Raw genomic sequence first — 20,199 nt, 5'->3', positions numbered from 1 at the left:
ATTCCCCACAAATTCACATGTTGGAATCCTAATGCCCAGTGTGGTAGTGTTAGGAGGTTGGGATTTGGGAAGTGATTAAGTCATGCGAATGGAGCCCTGATAAATGGGATCAGTGCTATTATATGAGACCCCAAAGAACTTCCCAGCCCTTTCCACCACATAAAGGTACGATTAGAAATCAGCAACCTGGGGGCCCCTGGGTGGCTCAGTCGTTAAGCGTCTGCCTTCAGCTCAGGTCATGATCCCAGGGTCCTGGGATTGAGCCCCACATCGGGCTCCCTGCTCCGCGGGAAGCCTGCCTCTCCCTCTCCCACTCCCCCTGCTTGTGTTCCCTCTCTCGCTCTCTAATAAATAAATAAAATCTTTAAAAAAAAAAAAAGAAATCTGCAACCTGGAAGAGAGCCCTCACCCAAACATGCTGATCTCCAACCACTCTGATCTTGAACTTCCAGCCTCCAGAACTATGAGAAATACAGGTCTGTTGTTGATAAGCCACCCAGTCTATCGTATTTTGTTATTGTAGCCTGAACTAAGACATCGTTTGACAATCTTTGTGATTTAAAAAGAAATACTGATATTTTTGGCTTAAGATCTACCACTGTTTTTCCTTCTCCGTTTTTTTCTTGTTTTTTGATTTTTAAAAATTCACTTTTCCTCTACTAGTATTAAAAATATACATTGTATTTTATGATTCCCCTAGATTTTACAATGTGTATGAGATTAACCAAAGCTTTACCTCATATAATACTTAAATTCTTTTTTACTCTCTGGACAGATATTATTGTTGTCTGATATTTTGAGTCTATCTTAACTCTAAATCCTTATTGTTTTGTATAAAAATGTTCATTTGCATGTGCCTACATATCTCTTAACTCTTTGCTCTTCCTTCTTGCATCTCAGAACATCATCTGGGATCACTCTCTTTCTGTATTAAAATGCATTCTTTAGAATTGCCTTTAGTGAGGGTCAGCACAGGAAAACGAAACAAGTTTTGTCCTAAAATGTATTTATTTTGTCCTCACTCTTGAAAGCTATTTTCACTGGGTATAAATGTTCAGGCTGACAGTTATTTTCTATCTTTATACTCATGTTTTCATTCCACTCTTTCATCTGTTGTTGCTGAGAAGTCTATTGTTCTTTGAAGGTAATTTGTCTTTAGCTGTTACTGCGGTTACACTATGATGTGTGTAGATGTGATTTTTGTAAATGCATTCTTTGGGCTTTTAAATGTGTAGCCTTGGGGTGCCTGGGTGGCTCAGTTGGTTAAGCAGCTGCCTTCGGCTCAGGTCATGATCCCGGGGTCCTGGGATTGAGTCCCACATCGGGCTCCCTGCTCAGCGGGGAGTCTGCTTCTCCCTCTCCCTCTGCCTGCCACTCCCCCTGCTTGTGTTCCCTCTCTCGCTGTCAAATAAATAAAATTAAAAATAAATAAATAAATAAATGTGTAGACTTGGGGCGCCTGGGTGGCTCAGTCGTTAAGCATCTGCCTTCGGCTCAGGTCATGATCCCAGGGTTCTGGGATCGAGCCCTGCATCGGGCTCCCTGCTCAGCGGGAAGCCTGCTTCTCCCTCTCCCACTCCCCCTGCTTGTGTTCCCTCTCTCGCTGTGTCTGTCAAATAAATAAATAAAATCTTAAAAAAAAAAACAAACGTGTAGACTTGTGTTTTTCATCAGCTCTGGAAAATTCTCAGCCCCAGTCCCTTTGGCCCTTTTCTTCTGTCCTCGCCTTCTGAGACTGTGACTTCACATATATTTATATGTAAAACTTCCCAATGAAATCTTCCCTTCTCTATTTTCCCGTATTTTTCTAACCCCATGCTGCATTCTGGATAATTTTTTCACCTTTATCTTCCAGTTCACCAATTCTATTTTTAATTTTGTCACAATCTGTAGCCAAATGCATCTTTAAATATTTTAAAAAGTTTAAAACTTTTAAATAAAATTATAAAAAACCCGTATCTGATAATATGTGACGTCTATGTCAATCTGTTCTGTTCTAGTTTTGTCACGTTGCCTTTTCCCCCTTGTGTCTTACTAACTAGCTGCTCCTGAAAAATTACCTTTAAAGTTCCCTGAGGTCTAGATTGAAGAAGGCCTCTTCCCAAGAGGCCTTGTGTTGCTTTGGCCAGGGCCCAGGTTGTGTTTACCCGGGTCACAAGGGCCACGAGGTGTCAGGGACATTTTCTTCTCCCTTTCTTCTCTGCTGCTCTGCTCGGTGACAAGGCCGCGGTCTGTACAGCCCCCTGGGACTGAGGGATGCTTTCTCTTGAGGTTGTAGCACTTTGGGAAGTTCTCGTGTAAGACTCACCACCTCAGGGGGCCTGGCCCTGACTGTCTCTGTCACTCCCTGTGGCTGGTTAAGTGGGACCAGCTCTGCAGCACCAGCTGACAGGTCAGGACAGAAGGTGCTTTAGTGTTCCCTTCTCTGATGACAGCATCTCATTTTTAAACTGTCCTGTTTAAACTACAGTCTTTTTATCTTCAATGCTCTCTTGAGAGGAAGGGGTGGAATGCTATCTACATTTTTTAAAAATGAAGTCTTCCATTGTTGTTGGTATGATATTGACCCAAGTAACCTACCTACCTTTACCAGAAGGTACTGTCCTGCCTTTTCAATGTTGTTTTTTCTCCTTTCCAGACTTCGAGGTTTTCCAGTCCAGATCTTTATGTGCTTGACTTCTATCCTTCTGGTCTGCCCATGACATTTTACCATACATAGTTAACAAAATCCAGAGCTAAGAGCATCCTGACCTCCTCAGAAATAATACCAAGCACTTTAGGCCACTTCCATGCAGATCTTCCAGCCTCCAATTTAACCTACTATGGTCTAACATTTCAATTCTACCTTTAGTCCTTTGAATTAGACTCTGCCTTTTTAAAAAAAGTGTTTTGATTTACCTACACGTTGGCAAGTTTAATTCTCTTCTTGCGCATCAGGCATTTTCTCTGGGAAGAGGTGGGGGATGGTGCTCCTGAAACACGCTCCGGGCCTGAGGCAAGCCTGGACAGCTCATTGAATCTGTACCACAAACTCCACCTGGCACAGGTGGAAACCATCTGAGAGCAGCTTAAGTGGCATGTTACTGGCCCTAGTGGACTGGAGGCCCATTTCCTGTGGGCCAGTCAGGGGAGGCCTCAGTAGGAGCGTGTCCTACTGCTCAGCAGGCTGGAGCACTTGGAATCCCCACTTGAGCGGTAGCCACCCTCTCTCGTTATTTCATCGGTTTCTCTCCCAATTGCAGGTGGTACGTTAGGTCCAGGTGGAGCTCACGTACATGGGTGTGTGTGCATGGAGGAGTGGTGCTCCAGCCACTGGTGGCCTCAAGGAAATGAAAGATGGATAATACCTGGTGACTCCTTGGAATTGATATTCTATGGCCTTCCTTTCTGCCCACTATGCACCAACCCTGGAACGACCAGCCCCTTTTGAGGACGTGTGAGCTTTTTTGATGAGGCTTTTCATCAGACCATCCTATTTCCCACTCCTCCCTCTTTAAAAACCCAACTGTCCCACCCAGATATCACCGCTGCCTCCCTCTTCCCCATTGGTGGTGGTCACTGTCCTCTCACCACTGCAGTGTTTGGTTCGGCATCCATTAGTGTGGTTTTCCTTGTGGACCTTCTCCCTTACCTAGCCTTTACTCCTGCTGCCTAGCTCCTAGCACAGGGGATCGTGCCTAGCAGATCCTCAGCAAGTATTTGCTGAATCCATCAATCCAAGTCTGTGGAGAGGGCCAGTGTTCCGAGAAGGACAGAACAGGCGTGGCTGTGGCGTTCCAAAGGGGAGCTGAGTGGCAGAAATGCTCTTTCCCTCTCCCTTTCCATCAAAACTTACTGGTGGAGGCTTGGAGACAAAGTGGAAGAATTATACCCCTAGAAAGAGGCATGGAAACTATGGGAGGCTAGAACGGGGCTAGAGACAAACCCTAGAAAGCCAGGAAACTATCTAGGTAGAGACTGCTCTCTGGGAAGGAGAGTGGATTTTGGAGCCAGAGAGACAGGACAGGCGCCATCCGGAGTATTCTTGGACAGCTTACTTGACTCTCAGAAGACTCCTTTTACCCTGTGAGTCACCTAGCTAACAGCTTTAACACATAAACAACATTTTCTTAAATTCTGTTCCCAAAAGAACGATTTCCGTGAGGTGACACATCAGTCCCACAGCCTGCCCACTTCCAGGAGCTATGATCCAGGCCCAGTATGAGGATCAATCCATTCCGCACTTCTCCCGGTGGAGACGCCACCTAATTTCTTGTGAAACCTGAGCTACTAGCCCTACGGGAAAGTCCCCTGCTGCACTCCCTGCTTTGCCTTTGGTCTCACTTACCCAACAAAGATACGGCAAATTGTTTTCTCTGTGTACTGCTCCATCTAAAGTCAGTCAGAGCCTGTTTACTTTTGAGGAATTTCTTTATTGGAGTTCCGCCTTACCTCACCATGACTATCTGGCTCTTCATGGCCAAGACAGAGTGGGCCCTGAACAAAGTATTCATAACATTTTACAACAGACAATACACACATGTAGTGCATGAAATCTTTACAGTAACACATTCCAAAACAATCAAACATTTAACAGACTATTAAGAAGCATGAATTTCCTCCAATCCCTCAATTATCAATAGCTACTTAGCTTTCTAGCTCTTCCAATAAAATCACTTTCTTAGCATTCCTATTCACAGGAATCCCTGAATCAATTATTTTTGTGTAGGTGCAAATTCATGTCAAAGATGTGTTCCATTAGTTATTTAATGTGCTGAATGTCTGTCTACGGTAGAACCTTGTATTTGTAGCATAATGTGTGAGGTCTTCACTCATCACACTTCATTCATTGAGGAGGTTCATTTGAAATTTTTTAAGTTTTGCCCATTCAACCAGTGTATTACAACATTACAACCGTATAGTCCAATCAACTTATTTTTTTAAATGACCATTTCCTGCTAGATTCATGTCTACACTTTTTACTCTTCCTACAACAAAATCCAATTTTGTTTCAAAATTTATCATCAACCCTCACAAATTATTCAATTATATCAAATTTATACTTCATCATCACTACTATTAAATAAATTTATGTTCCCTGAAGCCTATCTCTCCCTGAATGTGCCTGTTGGGAGGCTCTCCTTGTATTTTTTCCCACTGACCAATGTATAATTAGGATTCAAAGCTATACCTGAATTTCCCCCATTTCTATTCACAGAATTTACCCAAGTAATGAACTTTCTGTTGGTAACTACATGACTTCTAAGTGAAATCCCTTCCTCATCCATGTGTTTTATGTCCAGAAAGTTCTGCTTATTTTGAAGGTTTTTAAATCACTTTGTCACTTTGATAGGTTTTACCCCCAGTATAAACTATTTTGTGTTCCATAAAGGCTCAACTACCTTGACATTGGAGGCTTCCTTGCTGGCTATAATGAAGATCACACCAAAGAGTACTCATAGTTTCCTTTATGTCAATTACAAGCCATGAACAAAGAGCTCAGATATTCATACATTCATAAGGTTTTTCTTCCATTTGAGTTGAGACTTGGTAAGCTCTGCCTCCTACAGATATGCTCATCTTGGTCCCATCCCAAGCATTCCCTCCCTCGTGAGTTCTCTTCTGTGATATGTCGCTGTGACTTCCCATACTTGTCACATTTAAAGATTCCTCTCCAGTATGGGTTCTTTTATGCTTGGTGAGATTTGATCTGATATTAAAAGCCTTCCCACACTCATTACATCGGTATGGCTTCTTTCCAGTGTGGATCCTTTTGTGTTGGTCAAGAACTGATCTGTAATTGAAGGATTTCCCACACTCGCAATTATAGGGCTGCTGCCCACGGTGGACGCTTTTATGGTTAATAAGACTTGAGTGGGAGATGTACGCCTTCCCACACTCATCACATTCATAGGGTTTCTCGCCTGTGTGAATCCTTTTATGCACTGTGAGGCCTGAGCTGTTCCTGAAAGCCTTTCCACACCTATCACATATATAAGGTTTTTCCCCTGTGTGGATCCTCTTGTGTTGAGAAAGGAGTGAACTGTAATTGAAAGATTTCCCACACTCAATACATTTGAAAGGTTTCTCCCCAAGATGGACTCTCTTATGGCTTATAAGAGTTCTGCTTGAGAAAAAAGCTTTTCCACATTCATCACATGTGTAGGGTGTCTTGCCAGGGTGGGTACTTTTATGGTTAATAAGGCTTGAGTGTGAGATGTAGGCTTTTCCACACACATCACATTCGTAGGGCTTCTCCCCAGTATGGATTCTTTTATGCACTTTAAGGCTTGAGTTGTTTCTGAAGACCTTCTCACACCTGTCGCATTCATAAGGTTTCTCTCTAGTGTGGACCCTTTTGTGTTGAGAAAGGAGTGAGGTGTAATTAAAAGATTTCTCACATACATCACATTTGTAGGGCTTCTCCCCAAGATGAATTTTTTTGTGGTTTATAAGGGTTCGATATGTGATGAAGGCTTTTTCACACTCGTCACACTTATAGGGCTTTTCCCCAGGGTGTACACTTTTATGATTTATAAGGCTTGAGAGTGAGATGTAGGCTTTCCCACATTCTTCACATTTGTAAGGTCTCTCCCCAGTGTGGATCCGTTTGTGCACTTTAAGGCCTGAATTATTTCTGAAGGCTTTTCCACACTCATCACACCCAAAAGGTTTCTCCCTTGTATGAATCCTTTTATGTTGTTCAAGGGCAGAGCTGTAATTGAAAGATTTCTCACAATAGGTACATTTATAGGGCTTTTCCCCAAGATGGATTCCTTTGTGGTTTTTAAGGCTAGAGCGTGAGATATAGGCTTTCCCACACACGTCACACTTATATGGTTTTTCCCCAGTATGGAGCCTCCTGTGGACCTTTAGGCCTGAATTGTTCCTAAAAGTTTTCCCACACAAATCACACACATAAGGTCTCTCTCCAGTATGAATGGTTTTATGCTGAAGAAGGAGTGAGTTATAGCTGAAGGATTTTCCACACTCCTTACACTCATGAGCTTTCTTCCCGGGGTGAATGCTTTTATGAACTGCGAGGCCCGAGCTATAGCTGAACGCTTTGCCACAAACCTCACACTTGTAAGGTTTCTCTCCCGTGTGGATCCTTTTGTGCACTATAAGGCCTGAGCTGTTCCTGAAGGCCTTCCCACATTCATCACATTCATAAGGTTTCTCTCCAGTGTGGATCACTTTATGCTGAATGAGGAGAGAGCTATAATTAAACGATTTCTCACACTCATCACACTTGTAAGGTTTATCCCCAAAGTGGATGCTTTTATGGTTTAGAAGTGTTCTGCAAGTAATGAAGGCCTTCCCACACTCATCGCATTCATAAGGTTTCTCGCCTGTGTGGATCCTCTTATGGACCCTAAGGCCGGAGCTATTACTGAACGTTTTCCCACAGATGTCACATTCGTAGGGCTTCTCCCCTGTGTGAATCCTTTTGTGGACTCTGAGACCAGAGCTGTTCCTGAAAGCCTTCCCACACTCACCACATTCATAGGGCTTTTCTCCTGTGTGGATCCTCTTATGCTGGTCCAAAACAGAGCTATAATTGAAGGATTTCCCACACTCATCACACTTACAGTTCTTCTCCCCAGAATGGGTGCTTTTGTGGTTTATAAGGCTGGAGTAGGACATGTAGGCTTTCCCACATTCCTCACACTTATACGGCTTCTCCCCAGTATGGATCCGTTTGTGGACTCGAAGGCTCGAGCTGCTCCGGAAAGTCCCTCCGCAGTCATCACACTCATAGCGTTTTTCCCCCGTGTGCATAATTTTATGTTGAACAAGGCGGGAATTATATTTGAACGATTTCCCACACTCATCACATTTGTGTGATTTCTTAACAGCAATGGTTTTCTGCTGTAGACCAGGGTGAGAGGTTCCATTAATGTTCTCCACACATTTGTCTTGTTCACTGCTTATCTGTTTTACAGGGACAGTCTGGTGTATAACATGTTTTGAACTTGGACATAAGCTTTTCTCAGATGCCTCGTCTTCCTGTTCTGTCTTTATATTTGCTGTGTTCTTGGCTTTGCCAATCTTTTCCCTGATGCCACTTTTGTCTTCCTTCATTCTTTTTCCCTCAGGATTTTCCAGTTGCTTCTCTACCTTGCTATTCCAATCACAAGTTTCACCAACCTTATATTCCTGTATACGATCCTTGTGAAGACCTTCCACTTTTGGCCACATAGATTCTGCATTTCCAACATTTTCATACTTTTCAGTTGATTTCTCATCCTCAGTGCCCCTCGTCTTCAAATGTGACACTAAACCAAGAAAATGAAAATGATACCTGTTCACTTTGAATAGAGGAAACTGGAAGAATTACATCCAAATTTATTCATTCACTTGACAAATGTTTATTGACTGCATGCTGTGTGATTAAGTATCATTTTTAACTGCAGGGGATACAAGAGGGGACATGCCAAAATTTCTGCCCCTGTGGAGCTAATGTTAAAATGTTAGAGCCCTGGATTTTCAATGGAACAAAGAGTTTTTCTACTCTTGTATAACGGTTTAGCGTGAGGGCAAGTTGAAATGGGTTGAAATGATGCACAGAACCAAGGACAACACTGATCAGTTTTTGGAAACGATCACCTGGTCATGAAAAAACAAAGAGAAGAAATCTCTGAATAAGAGGAAACAGAAAAATTAATAAGACAAAAGAGACATAATCAGCAGAACTAAAGAGGCAAAGCTAAAAAAGGGAAGAAATCAGTACCTAAGTGGTGGTAGCGGGGCGATGGTAATGAAAGCATGAAGAAAGTCATGACAGACATGAGAAGGAAAGCAGACTGCAGCTTCCTGGAGTTGGTCTGGCCTCCTGGACGTTCCCTCCAAGGAAAACCTGCTCCTGGGAAGCGGGCAGTCAGGGAGGTAATCCATATGGAAGAGCATGCCCCAGCATGCCAGGCAAAGAGGCTTCCATTCCCACTTCAGGAACAAGCTAACTGCAGTCAGAGCATATTGAAGATAAGAAGCTAAGATACAAACCACCAAGCAAAGGAAATACTACGACAGGGTTCAAGTACCCAGCTGCATGACCCTGAGTTATTTAAAGTGTTATGAATAACACCTACTACTTGGTGAGTTCTATATGCATAATTATTACTGTTTATTATTTGAGGCTGGGTTATTTGATCAGGGTTGGAACCTAGGTATAAAGCACAGGACTCAGGAAAGGTAAACTCCTTCCTAAAACAGATTTTAGGGCTCAGGCGGGGATTCTTTGTTCCCCCTGAAAGCATCCACTTGTCTCTACTACTCTGGGCACAGCAGTCCATGTTGCTTAAATGTGAGGGCTCTACTGGGCAGGCAGTAGAATTCCATCACCATCAACAGCAACACGCCTTCTGTCTGTGCTCTGAATCCTGCACATCAGGGCCCATGCTCTATTCATTCCCTTCGGCCTTGGCCCCTCCACCTCTATTCATCCTCAGCCCTCAGGAGAGAAAGATGTTCAAGTTTCTACAGCCATAAAACCAAATCCTCCAAAATAAACATACAAGGGACACCTGGCTGGCTGTCGGTAGAGCATGCGACTCTCTGTCTCAGGGTCGTGAGTTCAAGCCCTATGTTGGGCCTGAAGCCAACTTAAAATTAAAAAAATAAATAAATAAACACAAAAATTGAGAGAGAGAAACATAAAAGGGCTGTGAGTGGCGACTAGCCACATTGGGGTACTGAAATACACCACAAGGCCTCTATAACTAAAGCAGCATGGTACCAGTGTACAGACAAAAGGAACAGAATAGAAAGTCCAGAAATAATACTAATGACACACAGAAATCAAGCATATGATAAAGATGCTAGATCAAATTATTGGGGCAAAGATGGTCTTTAGAATAGTGTCGGAAACAACTATAAAGCCATTCTTTACACCACACTCAAGAATATAACTCCAATGGAGCAGAGCTCTAAATATAAAAACGTGCTGCCATACAAATACTAGAAGAAAACATGAGTGAATGCCTCCTGAGTACAGAAAAAGTTTTCAAACTATGACACACATGCAATAAAAGAGGATGGATAAATTTGACTGCATAAATATAAATTACATGGCAAAAACGCTATAAGCAAAATTGAGAAATGACAAATGAAAGAAAATATTTGCAACGTGAATCATATATAAGAGCTAATATCCCTTATATAAACATTTTTCAAAAGTTGAAAAAAATAGACTAAAACTCCTATAGAAAAATGTGCAAGAGACAGACAATTCACAAAAAGAAATATTAAAATGTCCCTTAAACATGTTTTCAATTCCACCCATAAGAGAAATGCAAATAAGAACTACACTAAGATACCACTTCTCATCTGTCATATTAAAAGAATGACAACACACTCTGTTGGGGAGGCTGTGGCAGAAACAGGCACTCTCATGCATTAACGGGACTGCAGAGTGGCGTGACTCCTGTTAAGGGGCATCTGCCAATATCTAAGTGAACTGTATGCATTTACACTTCAATCCAGAAATCCCATCTAGGAATTTATACTGAAGATCTATTTCCAACAATACAAAAAAGTATATGTGCACAAAGCTATGCATGGTGGCATTCATTCTAACTAGAGAATCTAGGAAACTACCTGAGTGTCTCAGCATAGAAGACTGGTTAAATAAACTACGGCACATATATGCAATGGAGTACTAAGCAAGAATGAGGAACATCTCTATCAATTGATTGAGAGGGAGCAATTTCCAGGATACCATGTAAACAGAAAAAGAGCATATATGCTATGCTTTATGTATGAAAGAAAAATAAGAAAACAAGCATATAACTGCTTATCTTTACAGTAATGAGAGAAACCGAAATCAATAAAGCCCCATTACCTGTAAGTGGTGGAGTGGGGAGAACAGAGCAAAGGGATAGGGAAGAGAGACACTCTAAGTATATATTTTTGCATAGTTTTTACTATGGAAGCATAATGTTCTGCATATTCAAAGAATAAAATTAAATCAATGAGATTTGGAAAAAGGAAAAGCAGCTAAACCACAAAGCAAACAGAAACAAATGAACTCATAGGAAGGGAACAAAAAGAAACAAAGAACTAACCCGTAATTTAGGCATATAATATCACAGAGTATGTAACCATATACTATATTCTCTGTCTTGGCAAGGCTGGAGGGGTGGTAGGGAAGCCCTGAAAACAACAGAATTTTTAAGCAGCTTTGTTTTCTGCAGAGGTATGGACAAAGTAATTTGAAAGAATTTTAGATGTGTTGAGGGATTGAGTAAATGTGTTGATTTAGTTGCAAGCCAGGGCTCTCCTGGAGAAAGAAACATAAATATGGAATAGGGGAAGGCAAGAGAGAACCCTGTGCGAATTAATCAGAGGTTATCGCATGATTTCTAAATTACGTGTGTGCGTGCACATGTCTATGCATTCACATGTATGTATATTCATATGTGTGTATATGTACACGTATTCCCTAGCTCTCTGCTGAAAAGCTAAGAAGCAAAAAACACCTAAGTAGTAATAAGCACATCCAGCACCCTGTTCTTGGTCTCCCATTGCCTACTAAAAGGAAACAGAGCTCCTCAGAGAAATGGCAGATTCTAGGCTGTGGCAGGATACACACAAGATGAGTTCTTCTCTTTCCTTACCCTTCCACATCCACAAGAGCCCTAAGACCAGCTGATTCTATTACCTCAACAGTTCTCAAGTCCCTACCCCTAATTCTATTCCCACTGCTAAAGGCCTTAGTTTAAGCCTTCCTAAAGTATCCTTCTGAACTTCTGCCATAGTCTCCCTACCTTAAGTTTTGAAAAATGCACACCTGGTCACTCCCCAATATCGTCTTCCCAGGATACTTAGTGTGGCACTTGGAGCCTTCTGCATCTGGCCACCTCAAGTGACTTGCTGGACACCAAATGGGCCATGCTAACCCACCCCTCACTGCTACTGCATTCACTGATCCTTGGCCCGGCTGGACCCTTCCCCTGACTTTGATAGGCTAATGCTTCATCCACTTCACACTCTCTGGGATTCCTTGTGTGGCTCCGGACTGGTCTGGTCTGCATGAAATCACAAATATTTCACTGCTTACCCCTCTGACCTAGGCAGACACCAGGAGTCTCCCTGTTTCAGGCGTGCTTAAATTAACTTCTTGTTTGGATGGAGGCACAGTGTACTATGACCCGATGTAGCTCACCCAACCTCTTAATGACTGAACTCAAAGCAACTATAAACGTGCTTCTTCACTGAAAATTGACGGTTTGCGATGAGATTCACATTAATCAATGCTGAGTCTAAGAAAAGGTCAGTCAAAACACAGGCAGGGAAGTGCCAAGACATAAAAAGCCAGCAATAGGATAAATGCTGCTGCTATGGTCTGAATGTTTGTGTCCCCTCCTCCCAAAGTCATGTTACAATCCTAACCCTCAAAGATTATGGTATTGGGGCGGGGGTGGGGCTATGAGAGGTGCTTAGGTCATGAAAGCAGAATCTTCGAGAATGGGATTAATGTTCTTATAAAAAAGTCATCACAGAGATTCTTTGGTGCCTTGATCTTGGACTTCCCAGCCTCTAGAACTATAAGAAACAAATTTCTGCTATTTATATACCATCTAGTGTGTATTTTGTTATAGTAGTCCAGATGGACTAAGACATCTGCTAAAATATAAAGACAACCAAGAGTTTCTGACAAAATATTAAGTTATCTTTACAAACAATAACATGTATTCTAGTATCTGTTATCTTTGAGGTTTAATGTTGCCCAAAGAATTTAGATTATGATCCATATCCTGCTTTTTTTTCCCCAGGCACTGGGCTGGTCCTGCGGATGTAGAGACAGGTAAGATCTTGTCATCAAGGAGCTGGCAGACTAATAGATCTGCAGGAAATAAAAATCTGGCAAAAAAAGAAAATAAATAACTAACACATGATAAAAATAGCAGACACAGGACACAGATGAGAGAGGAGAGGGAAGGGACTGACTCTGCTTTGAAGGATTAGGGAAGCTTCAGAAACAGAGTAGTTTCAGCAGAGGGAAGAACAGGTGCAAAGGAACTAGTCTGCACTGCCCTCTGCAGCAGAGGGCGGTGGGCCCAGCTGGACAGGTGGGCAAAGGTAAGGGCTGCACCAGGGTTTGCCCTTCACACTAAGGAGTCCAGACTTGATCCTGCGTTTTAGGCAAAGGAATAGCAAACTCAGATATGCATTTTGGAAGATCACATATTCTTTTAAATCAGGAGTTGGTAACCTTTTCTGCAAAGGGCGAAACAAAATATTTTAGGCTTTGTGGGCCATATATGACTCTGTCACTAATTTTTGTTTGCTTTTAAACATCCTTTTACTTTTATTTTTTTTTATTTTTTTAGAGACAGCGAGTACAAGGGGCAGAGGGAGAGGGAGAGAATCTTAAGCAGGCTCCACGCCCAGCATGAGCCCGACATGGGGCTCGATCTCACAACCCTGAGATCATGACCTGAGCGGAAATCAAGAGTTGGTCACTCAGTCAACTGAGCTACCCAGGGCCCCCTAAACGTCCTTTTAAAAATGTAAAAACAATTCTTAGCTTGCAGGTCATACAAAAACAGACTGCAGGCCCAGTAGTTTGCCAACCTTTGATAGATAATATCCAAGAGTCAGAATTAATTTAGGATGGTGTGATAATGGCACTATGGTTATGTTAGAAGTGTCTTTTTTTTTTTTTGGCAGACAAAAGTATGCTAGGATGAAATGGCATGATGTCTGAAATTTCCTTCAAAATACTTTAATAAAGGGGGGCCTGGGTGGCTTAGTTAAGCATCTGCCTTCGGCTCGGGTCATGATCACAGGGGTCCTGGATCGAACCCCGCATCAGGCTCCCTGCTCAGCGAGGAGTCTGCTTCTCCCTCTCCCTCTGCCTCTCCCCCTGGCTCATGTTCCCTGGCACGCTCTCTGTCAAATAAATAAATAAATAACATCTTTAAAAAAAATTTTAAATACTTTAATAAAGAAAAAATAAAAAGGGAAAGGTGAGACAAATGTAGCAGAACCATGATAATTACTGAACCTGAGCTATGGGCGTATGGAGTTCACTGTACTATTTTACTTTCCCGTGTGTTTAAATTTTTTCATAATAAAAAATAAAAGAAAAAAGGATCACTCATACTAGTTGCAGTGGATTAATGAATGGAGAAAAGAACTCAGTCACAGAGTCTGGAGGAGATTATTATAAGCCAATCAAGAAGACTGATGTGCCCTACAAAAATACCAACAGCATTTTTCAGAGATCTAGAACAAACAATCCTAAAATTCGTATGGAACCAGAAAACACCCTGAAAAAACAAAGCAACCTTGAAAAAGAAAAGCAAAGCTGGAGGCATCACAGTTCCGGACTTCAAGGTACATTAAAAAGCTCTGATGAACAAAACAGTATGGTATTGGCACAAAAACAGACACATAGACCAAGGGAACACAATACAAAACTCAGAAATGAACCCACAATTATATGGTCAATTAATCTTTGACAAAGCAGGAAAGAATATCCAATGGAAAAAAGACAGTCTCTTCAACAAATGGTACTGGGAAAACTAGCCAGCAACAAGCAAAAGAATGAAACTGGACCACTTTCTTACACCATACACAAAAATAAATTAAAAATGGATGGGGCGCCTGGGTGGCTCAGGTGGTTAAGCATCTGACTCTTGATTTTGGCTCAGGTCATGATCTCAGGGTCATGAGATGGAGCCCCGTGTCAGGCTCCCCACTCAGCGGGGAGTCTGCTTGAGATTCTCTCTCCCTCTGCCCCTCCCTGCACTTGCATGCGCACTCTTTCTTGATCTCTAAAATAAATAAATCTTTTTAAAAAATGGATAAAAGACCTAAACATGAGACACGAAACCATAAAAGTCCTAGATGAGAACAAACAAAGTAACTTCTTTGACATGGGCCAGAGCAACTTCTCTCTCAATACGTCTCCTGAGGCAAGGGAAACAAAAGCAAAAAGAAACTATTGGGACTTCATCAAAATAAAAAGCTTCTGCACAGGGATGGAAATAATCAACAAAACTAAAAAGCAACCTACAGAATGAAAAATGTTTGCAAATGCATATTTGATAAAGAGTTAGTATCCAAAATATATAAAGAACTTATAAAACTCAACACCCAAAAAACAAATAATCCAATTAAAAAATGGAAAGAGATAAACAGACATTTTTCCAAAGGAGACATACAGATGTCCAACAGACACATGAAAAAATGCTCAACATCACCCATTATCAGGGAAACACAAGTCAACAGTACAAGGAGATACCACCTCATACCTGTCAGAATGGCTAAAATTGGGGCGCCTGGGTGGCTCAGTCGTTAAGCGTCTGCCTTCGGCTCAGGTCATGATCCCAGGGTCCTGGGATCGAGCCCCGCATCAGGCTCCCTACTCAGCGGGAAGCCCGCTTCTCCCTCTCCCACTCCCCCTGCTTGTGTTCCCTCTCTCGCTGTGTCTCTATCAAATAAATAAATAAAATCTTAAAAAAAAAAAAAAGAATGGCTAAAATTAACAATACAAGAAACAACAGGTGTCGGTGAGGATGCAGAGAAAGGGGATCCCTCTTGCACTGTTGGTGGGAATGCAAGCTGGTGCAGCCACTCTGGAAAAGTGTAGAGGTTCCTCAAAAAGTGAAAAATAGAGCTACCGTACGACCCAGCAATTGCACTACTGGGTATTTAACCAAAGCACAGTGATTTGAAGGGGCACATGCACTCCAATGTTTATAGTAGCATCATTTACCACAGCTAAGATATAGAAACAGCTCAAGTGTCTGTTGACTGATGAACAGATAAAGAAGTGGTGTAGATGTATGTACAATAGAATATTACTCAGCCATAAAAAAGAATGAAATCTTGCCATTTGCAAGGACATAGAGCTAAAGTATCATGCTAAGCGAAATAAGTCAGAGAAAGACAAATAGCCGTATGATTTCACTCATAAGTGGAATTTAAGAAACAAATGAGTAAAGGGGATAAAAAAGAGAGAGAGACGCAAACCAAAAAACAGACTCTTAACTCCAGAGGACAAACTGATGCTACCAGAGGGGAAGTGGCCGGGGGACAGAGGAAACAGATGATGGAGATTAAGGAGGGCCCTGGTCGTGATGAGCACCGGGTGTTGTACGGAAGTGCTGAATCACTGTATTGCGCACCTGAAACTAGTATTACACTGTATGTTAACTAACTGGAATTCAAATAACTTAAAAAAAAAAAAAAAGACTGATGTGTTGGCTAAGTCATATATCCCCCACGACACAAGAGAATAATCACTCTAAAAGCACAACCCCTGCATAGAGCAGGCTGGAAAGGTTTAATCTCTTAAAAGTTCTACAAGCTGGATGGGAAACTGCCCTCTAACTCCTCTCTAGTTGTCAGCAGGAAGCACGACCCAACAGCCAGCTTTAGACCCACTCCTTCCAAATTACGCATGTCCCACAACCTCTGGACACCTCTGTACTTGTTGCTCATATTCTACTACCAATGCCCCAAAAAGCCCGTGTACAGAGTGAGAACCTGCCCCTAATTCTTGCTGTCCCTGCCCCCGGAGTCAGGAGCCACTTCTCAAGAGCCTGGACAACTCACAAGAGAACTGTGGCTCGCTCCGGCCAGAGAGTCCTGCCCATTAACAGGCTGCAACAAGCAACACATCTGCAGCTGCTCCGATCTCCAGCTTACCTAACCCAACGTCCCACAAGTCAACCGGCTGTCGAGTGGGACACCTGGATTCTGTACCTAAGTTCTTGGATACTGTATTTAACTGGAAATGACCAGAGAAAGAGGAAGAAACAAGGCATGTGAGCACAAAACGCTGACCAATTCAGAAGAAAGAATACCCAGGAAGTTGGAGAATGAGACGGACGAAAGATGGGACCAAGAAGTGAGAGAGTACACAGGCGAGAAGAGGGAATATGGCGTGTGCTTTAGTTACTACTGCGTTTAGTTATGAACAAACTACAAATGGTTAACATGAGTTGGTCCTATTCCTTAAAAGCGGAAGTAAGGATTAAAGGTGGTTTTTCCTTAAAGTAAAAAATGAAACGGAACATTCTCGTACCTGGTAGCGGTGAAGAGATTGCTAGCCATCCTGGGGGAAAGGTAAGCAAAGGAGACTCTGAAAGGGAGGCCGAGAGGCGTTCTGACGCTAGGGGCAGACAACGGCCGGAGGGGCGTCGGCAACATCAGGTCATTGGGCTAGCACCCGGCCGGCATCGTGGCGCAAACCCAGGAGGGAAAACTACTTGGTTTTACGTGTCCTTCAAACACGCTGCAGGGGCCGTTACAATGATCTGGCACATTTAACATTTACCAGACGCCGGCTGAGTTAAGGTAAGACAGAATTATTTTGGTGGATCGGTCCTGTAGAGACACTCGCTAACGTACGCCCCGGGAGAAGAGTCAGAGTGCACCCTGCTGCGCAACAGAAGACGGGAAACAACCCAAACGGCCCTGAACAGACCTAAAAAATTACGGAGCACTCAAAGCGCCCAAGCGGCAGCCAAGCCGACGCCACAGCGCGGTCGTCTGTTGGCGCTCTCGTGCGCGGACGCTCCCCGACACCCGGCAGGAGGACGCGCCCCGCGGCCCGGGAAGGGGAACCAGGCCCGCCCCCGCCTGCCGGCGTCCGCACGAGGCCGACGGCCACCCCCCCCCCCCCAACGTGAGCGCCAGCGCTCCGGGCGTGGGAAGGGGCCCGGGCGGGGAGCAACCTGCGCACCGGCGTCCGCTAGTAGTCTAGACCCCCAAACCACACGAACGCTAAACTGCTAGCGAGCACGCTTAAAAACTTACGAACAAAACCAAACCCTCGCGCCTTCGGAGGGACAACAGCCCGGTGGCCGCCCGGTCACACGTCGGGAGCAGGCTGCGCACCGAGCGCCGGCCCCGCCCGCCACCCTTCGCGTCCCCCCCGTCCCCGCGTCCGGGGCTCGCGGACACCCCCGGCCGGTCACCTCGACTTTGGGAGCCGGGCACGCCGCTCCCGCCCCGTCCGCACACGGGTGAGCTTCCCCAGGGCGGGGGCCTGGAAGCGGCCGCCCGGGGCTCCCCCGCACCTGCGGCAGGAGCCTCTCAGCACCCTCCGCCACCCGTGGGGGGAAGGGAGGGGCGCGGGAGCTGGGGGATCGAACCGGTCACCCCGGGGTCCCTCTGACGCCCCCCATCACTCTCAGGGCCTAGGGCCGCACTGCACTGCGGGCGGCACCCCGACGGCGTTCCTGCAGCGCGCTCTGGTCCGGGGCTCCCCTCCGGGCCGCTCGGACGGCCGGAGCCGGGCCCCAGAGACGCCGCTGTGCCGCAGGGGCACGCCCCGCACCCCCAGGCCGGCCTGACGTCCTCCCGCCGCTCCACTCCCGGGGACGTGCCTCCTGGGGGGCGCAGGGCAGCGGGGACGCTTCCCCCACTTATCCCGCCCGAGACCCGAGGGGCAGCCGCGACCCCGCCGCTTAGGGAAGGGCGTGGCAGGCGAGGGCCGGGGGCGGGAGCGCGGGCAGCCGCGGACTCACGTACTGGCTGTGGCGGCGCCGCGGAAGCCCGGCCGCCGGACGGACAAAAGCGCGGACGGCCCGGCCGGAAGGGCCCGCGCCGGCTCCGGGGTACTTCCGAGTCCTCTCTGGGACGCCGGAGGACGGACTCGCTGGTCCCTCCCCGTCCGGGCACGTGACCCGTGCTGCGCTCGGAGGGCGTGGGCGGGCAGCGAGGCTGGTTTGTGTGTGGCGTGCCCCGTCCGTGCCTCTTGTCGGCCGTGGGGCGCCGCCGGGGAGTGTGGCGAGGCTGTAGGTTTTCGGGGAGTTTATTCGGGGTGGGGCTGAGAGTAAGGCAAATGAGTGGCTGGGTAAACGGCGGACGACCTACGTACCTGAACACAGAGCCCCTTACAGAGTGAGGCCGCGGGGGCGCCCCGGGAGGAGGCGGAGCGGGGGGGGGCCCTCCGACAGCTCGGCCCGGGGCAGGCGCGGCGGCCGGAGAGGAGCCCGGGCTGCAGGGGCGCCGCGCGGGCGGGAGCGCCCCGGGACCGGGCTGCACCCCCCGGCCGGGAGGACTTTAAAACTGATCCTCTTTACATGAAGTAACATCTAGATGTTTTTCCTCTGAAGTCTGAGTAATTGCAAGGGACGTACTTTGGCTCGCTGGGAAGGCTGCCGTTTAAAAAAACAAAACCGCTGATTTCGGACGTATGCAACGGACTCTGAATCCACGGCGATGTAATACTCTCATTCGCTTTTAACAGAAAAATTTTACATCGTTTCAGATTTTTCCTTGAACCTATCTTTTTTATTTTATGTCCCTCACAGGATTTCTGTCTTAACCTGAAATATTTTCATTCTCACTGAACGTTAACCTAATGTAAAATAGTTTAATGCCTTAAATTTTATTGTTTAGCATACATCTCTGTAATGAAATTAGAAGTTTACTTTTTTTCTTCTCACTCAAATGTTAATTGTTTTCTGGATTATTAGTAAAATTATGTATATTGCTAAATTTTAATATCAGTTCTTAGACAAAAGTTGAAATGTTTGGAAGCAAACTTTTAATAAGGAACATTTTAAAAAACAAGTTAGGCAAAGTGCTTGGATGAAGGTCACTTCTAGCTGGAGTGAGCTCATGTTCAGCATCAATTCTGTCTAATTTTCAATTTTTATACACGTAGGTGCAAGGTAAATAGAGGGAATAGAGGGGGTTTCCTTGTAGCAATGGGTGCTTGATCACATTTGGCTCCATGCCAGAACTCCACGCCTCTCAGAGTGAGTCTGAGCCAATGTGATGTGTGCTGTGTTAGAGGAGACGAAGACAGCTGGGAGACCCTAAGAAGGAGTGGAGACCCGGCCCTTTCTCAAGCCGTGCAGTTTTAGGCAAAAGCACATGCAGGGATTGAAGCTTGGGAGTGGATTCCCCTAGAGCTACCCCAACAGGTACCCTGGCCAGTATGTAGCCATACACAGCCCTTCACATGGGACTCGTGTAGCTGAGGATCTGTTTTTTTGTGTTTTTTTTTTTTTTAGATTTTATTTATTTATTTTTATTTAAGAGAGAAGGACAGAGATAGAGCATGAGCAGGGAGGAGAGGGAGACGCAGGCTCCCTGCTGAGCAGGCAACCCGAGGTGGAGCTGGATCCCAGGACACTGGGGTCATGAGCTGAGCAGAAGGCATGTGATTAACCAGCTGAGCCACCCGGGTGCCCCTGAGGATCTGTTTTTAATTATCTTTTATTCCAATATGCACATGTAGGGGTGCCT

The 20,199-nt window shown here is 45.0% G+C and overlaps 1 protein-coding gene across 3 annotated transcripts; it reads right to left on the bottom strand.

Moving 5' to 3' along the window:
* Positions 1-5,434: 5,434 nt before the first annotated feature.
* ZFP62 (ZFP62 zinc finger protein) lies at positions 5,435-19,298 on the bottom strand. 3 transcript variants are annotated; one of them, XM_032395752.1, is made up of 2 exons: positions 18,472-19,298; positions 5,435-8,258 (listed from the first exon to the last, which is right to left on the bottom strand). In XM_032395752.1, coding segments are annotated over exons 1-2 (2,781 nt in total). In that variant the 5' UTR covers positions 18,473-19,298; the 3' UTR covers positions 5,435-5,478. The 3 variants fall into 3 exon arrangements, with proteins under 3 accessions (XP_032251643.1, XP_032251644.1, XP_032251642.1); XM_032395753.1 differs by lacking the exon at positions 18,472-19,298 and adding an exon at positions 17,755-18,465; XM_032395751.1 differs by lacking the exon at positions 18,472-19,298 and adding an exon at positions 8,714-13,271.
* Positions 19,299-20,199: the final 901 nt, after the last annotated feature.

Source organism: Phoca vitulina, unplaced genomic scaffold (genome assembly GCF_004348235.1).
Source record: "Phoca vitulina isolate PV1807 unplaced genomic scaffold, GSC_HSeal_1.0 scaffold87, whole genome shotgun sequence".
Taxonomy (NCBI): domain Eukaryota; kingdom Metazoa; phylum Chordata; class Mammalia; order Carnivora; family Phocidae; genus Phoca; species Phoca vitulina.
Note: the sequence above shows the minus strand (reverse complement) of the source record. Positions and strands in the feature narration are given on the sequence as shown.

Bases quoted from the DNA above. Each gene is read 5' to 3' on its own strand.
- ZFP62 (XM_032395751.1), bottom strand. From the start codon at position 8,771: ATGTCTGTCATGACTTTCTTCATGCTTTCATTACCATCGCCCCGCTAC. The intron at 8,259-8,713 runs GTACTGATTTCT...TTCTTGGTTTAG, and splicing joins GCCCCGCTACCACCACTTAG to TGTCACATTTGAAGACGAGG.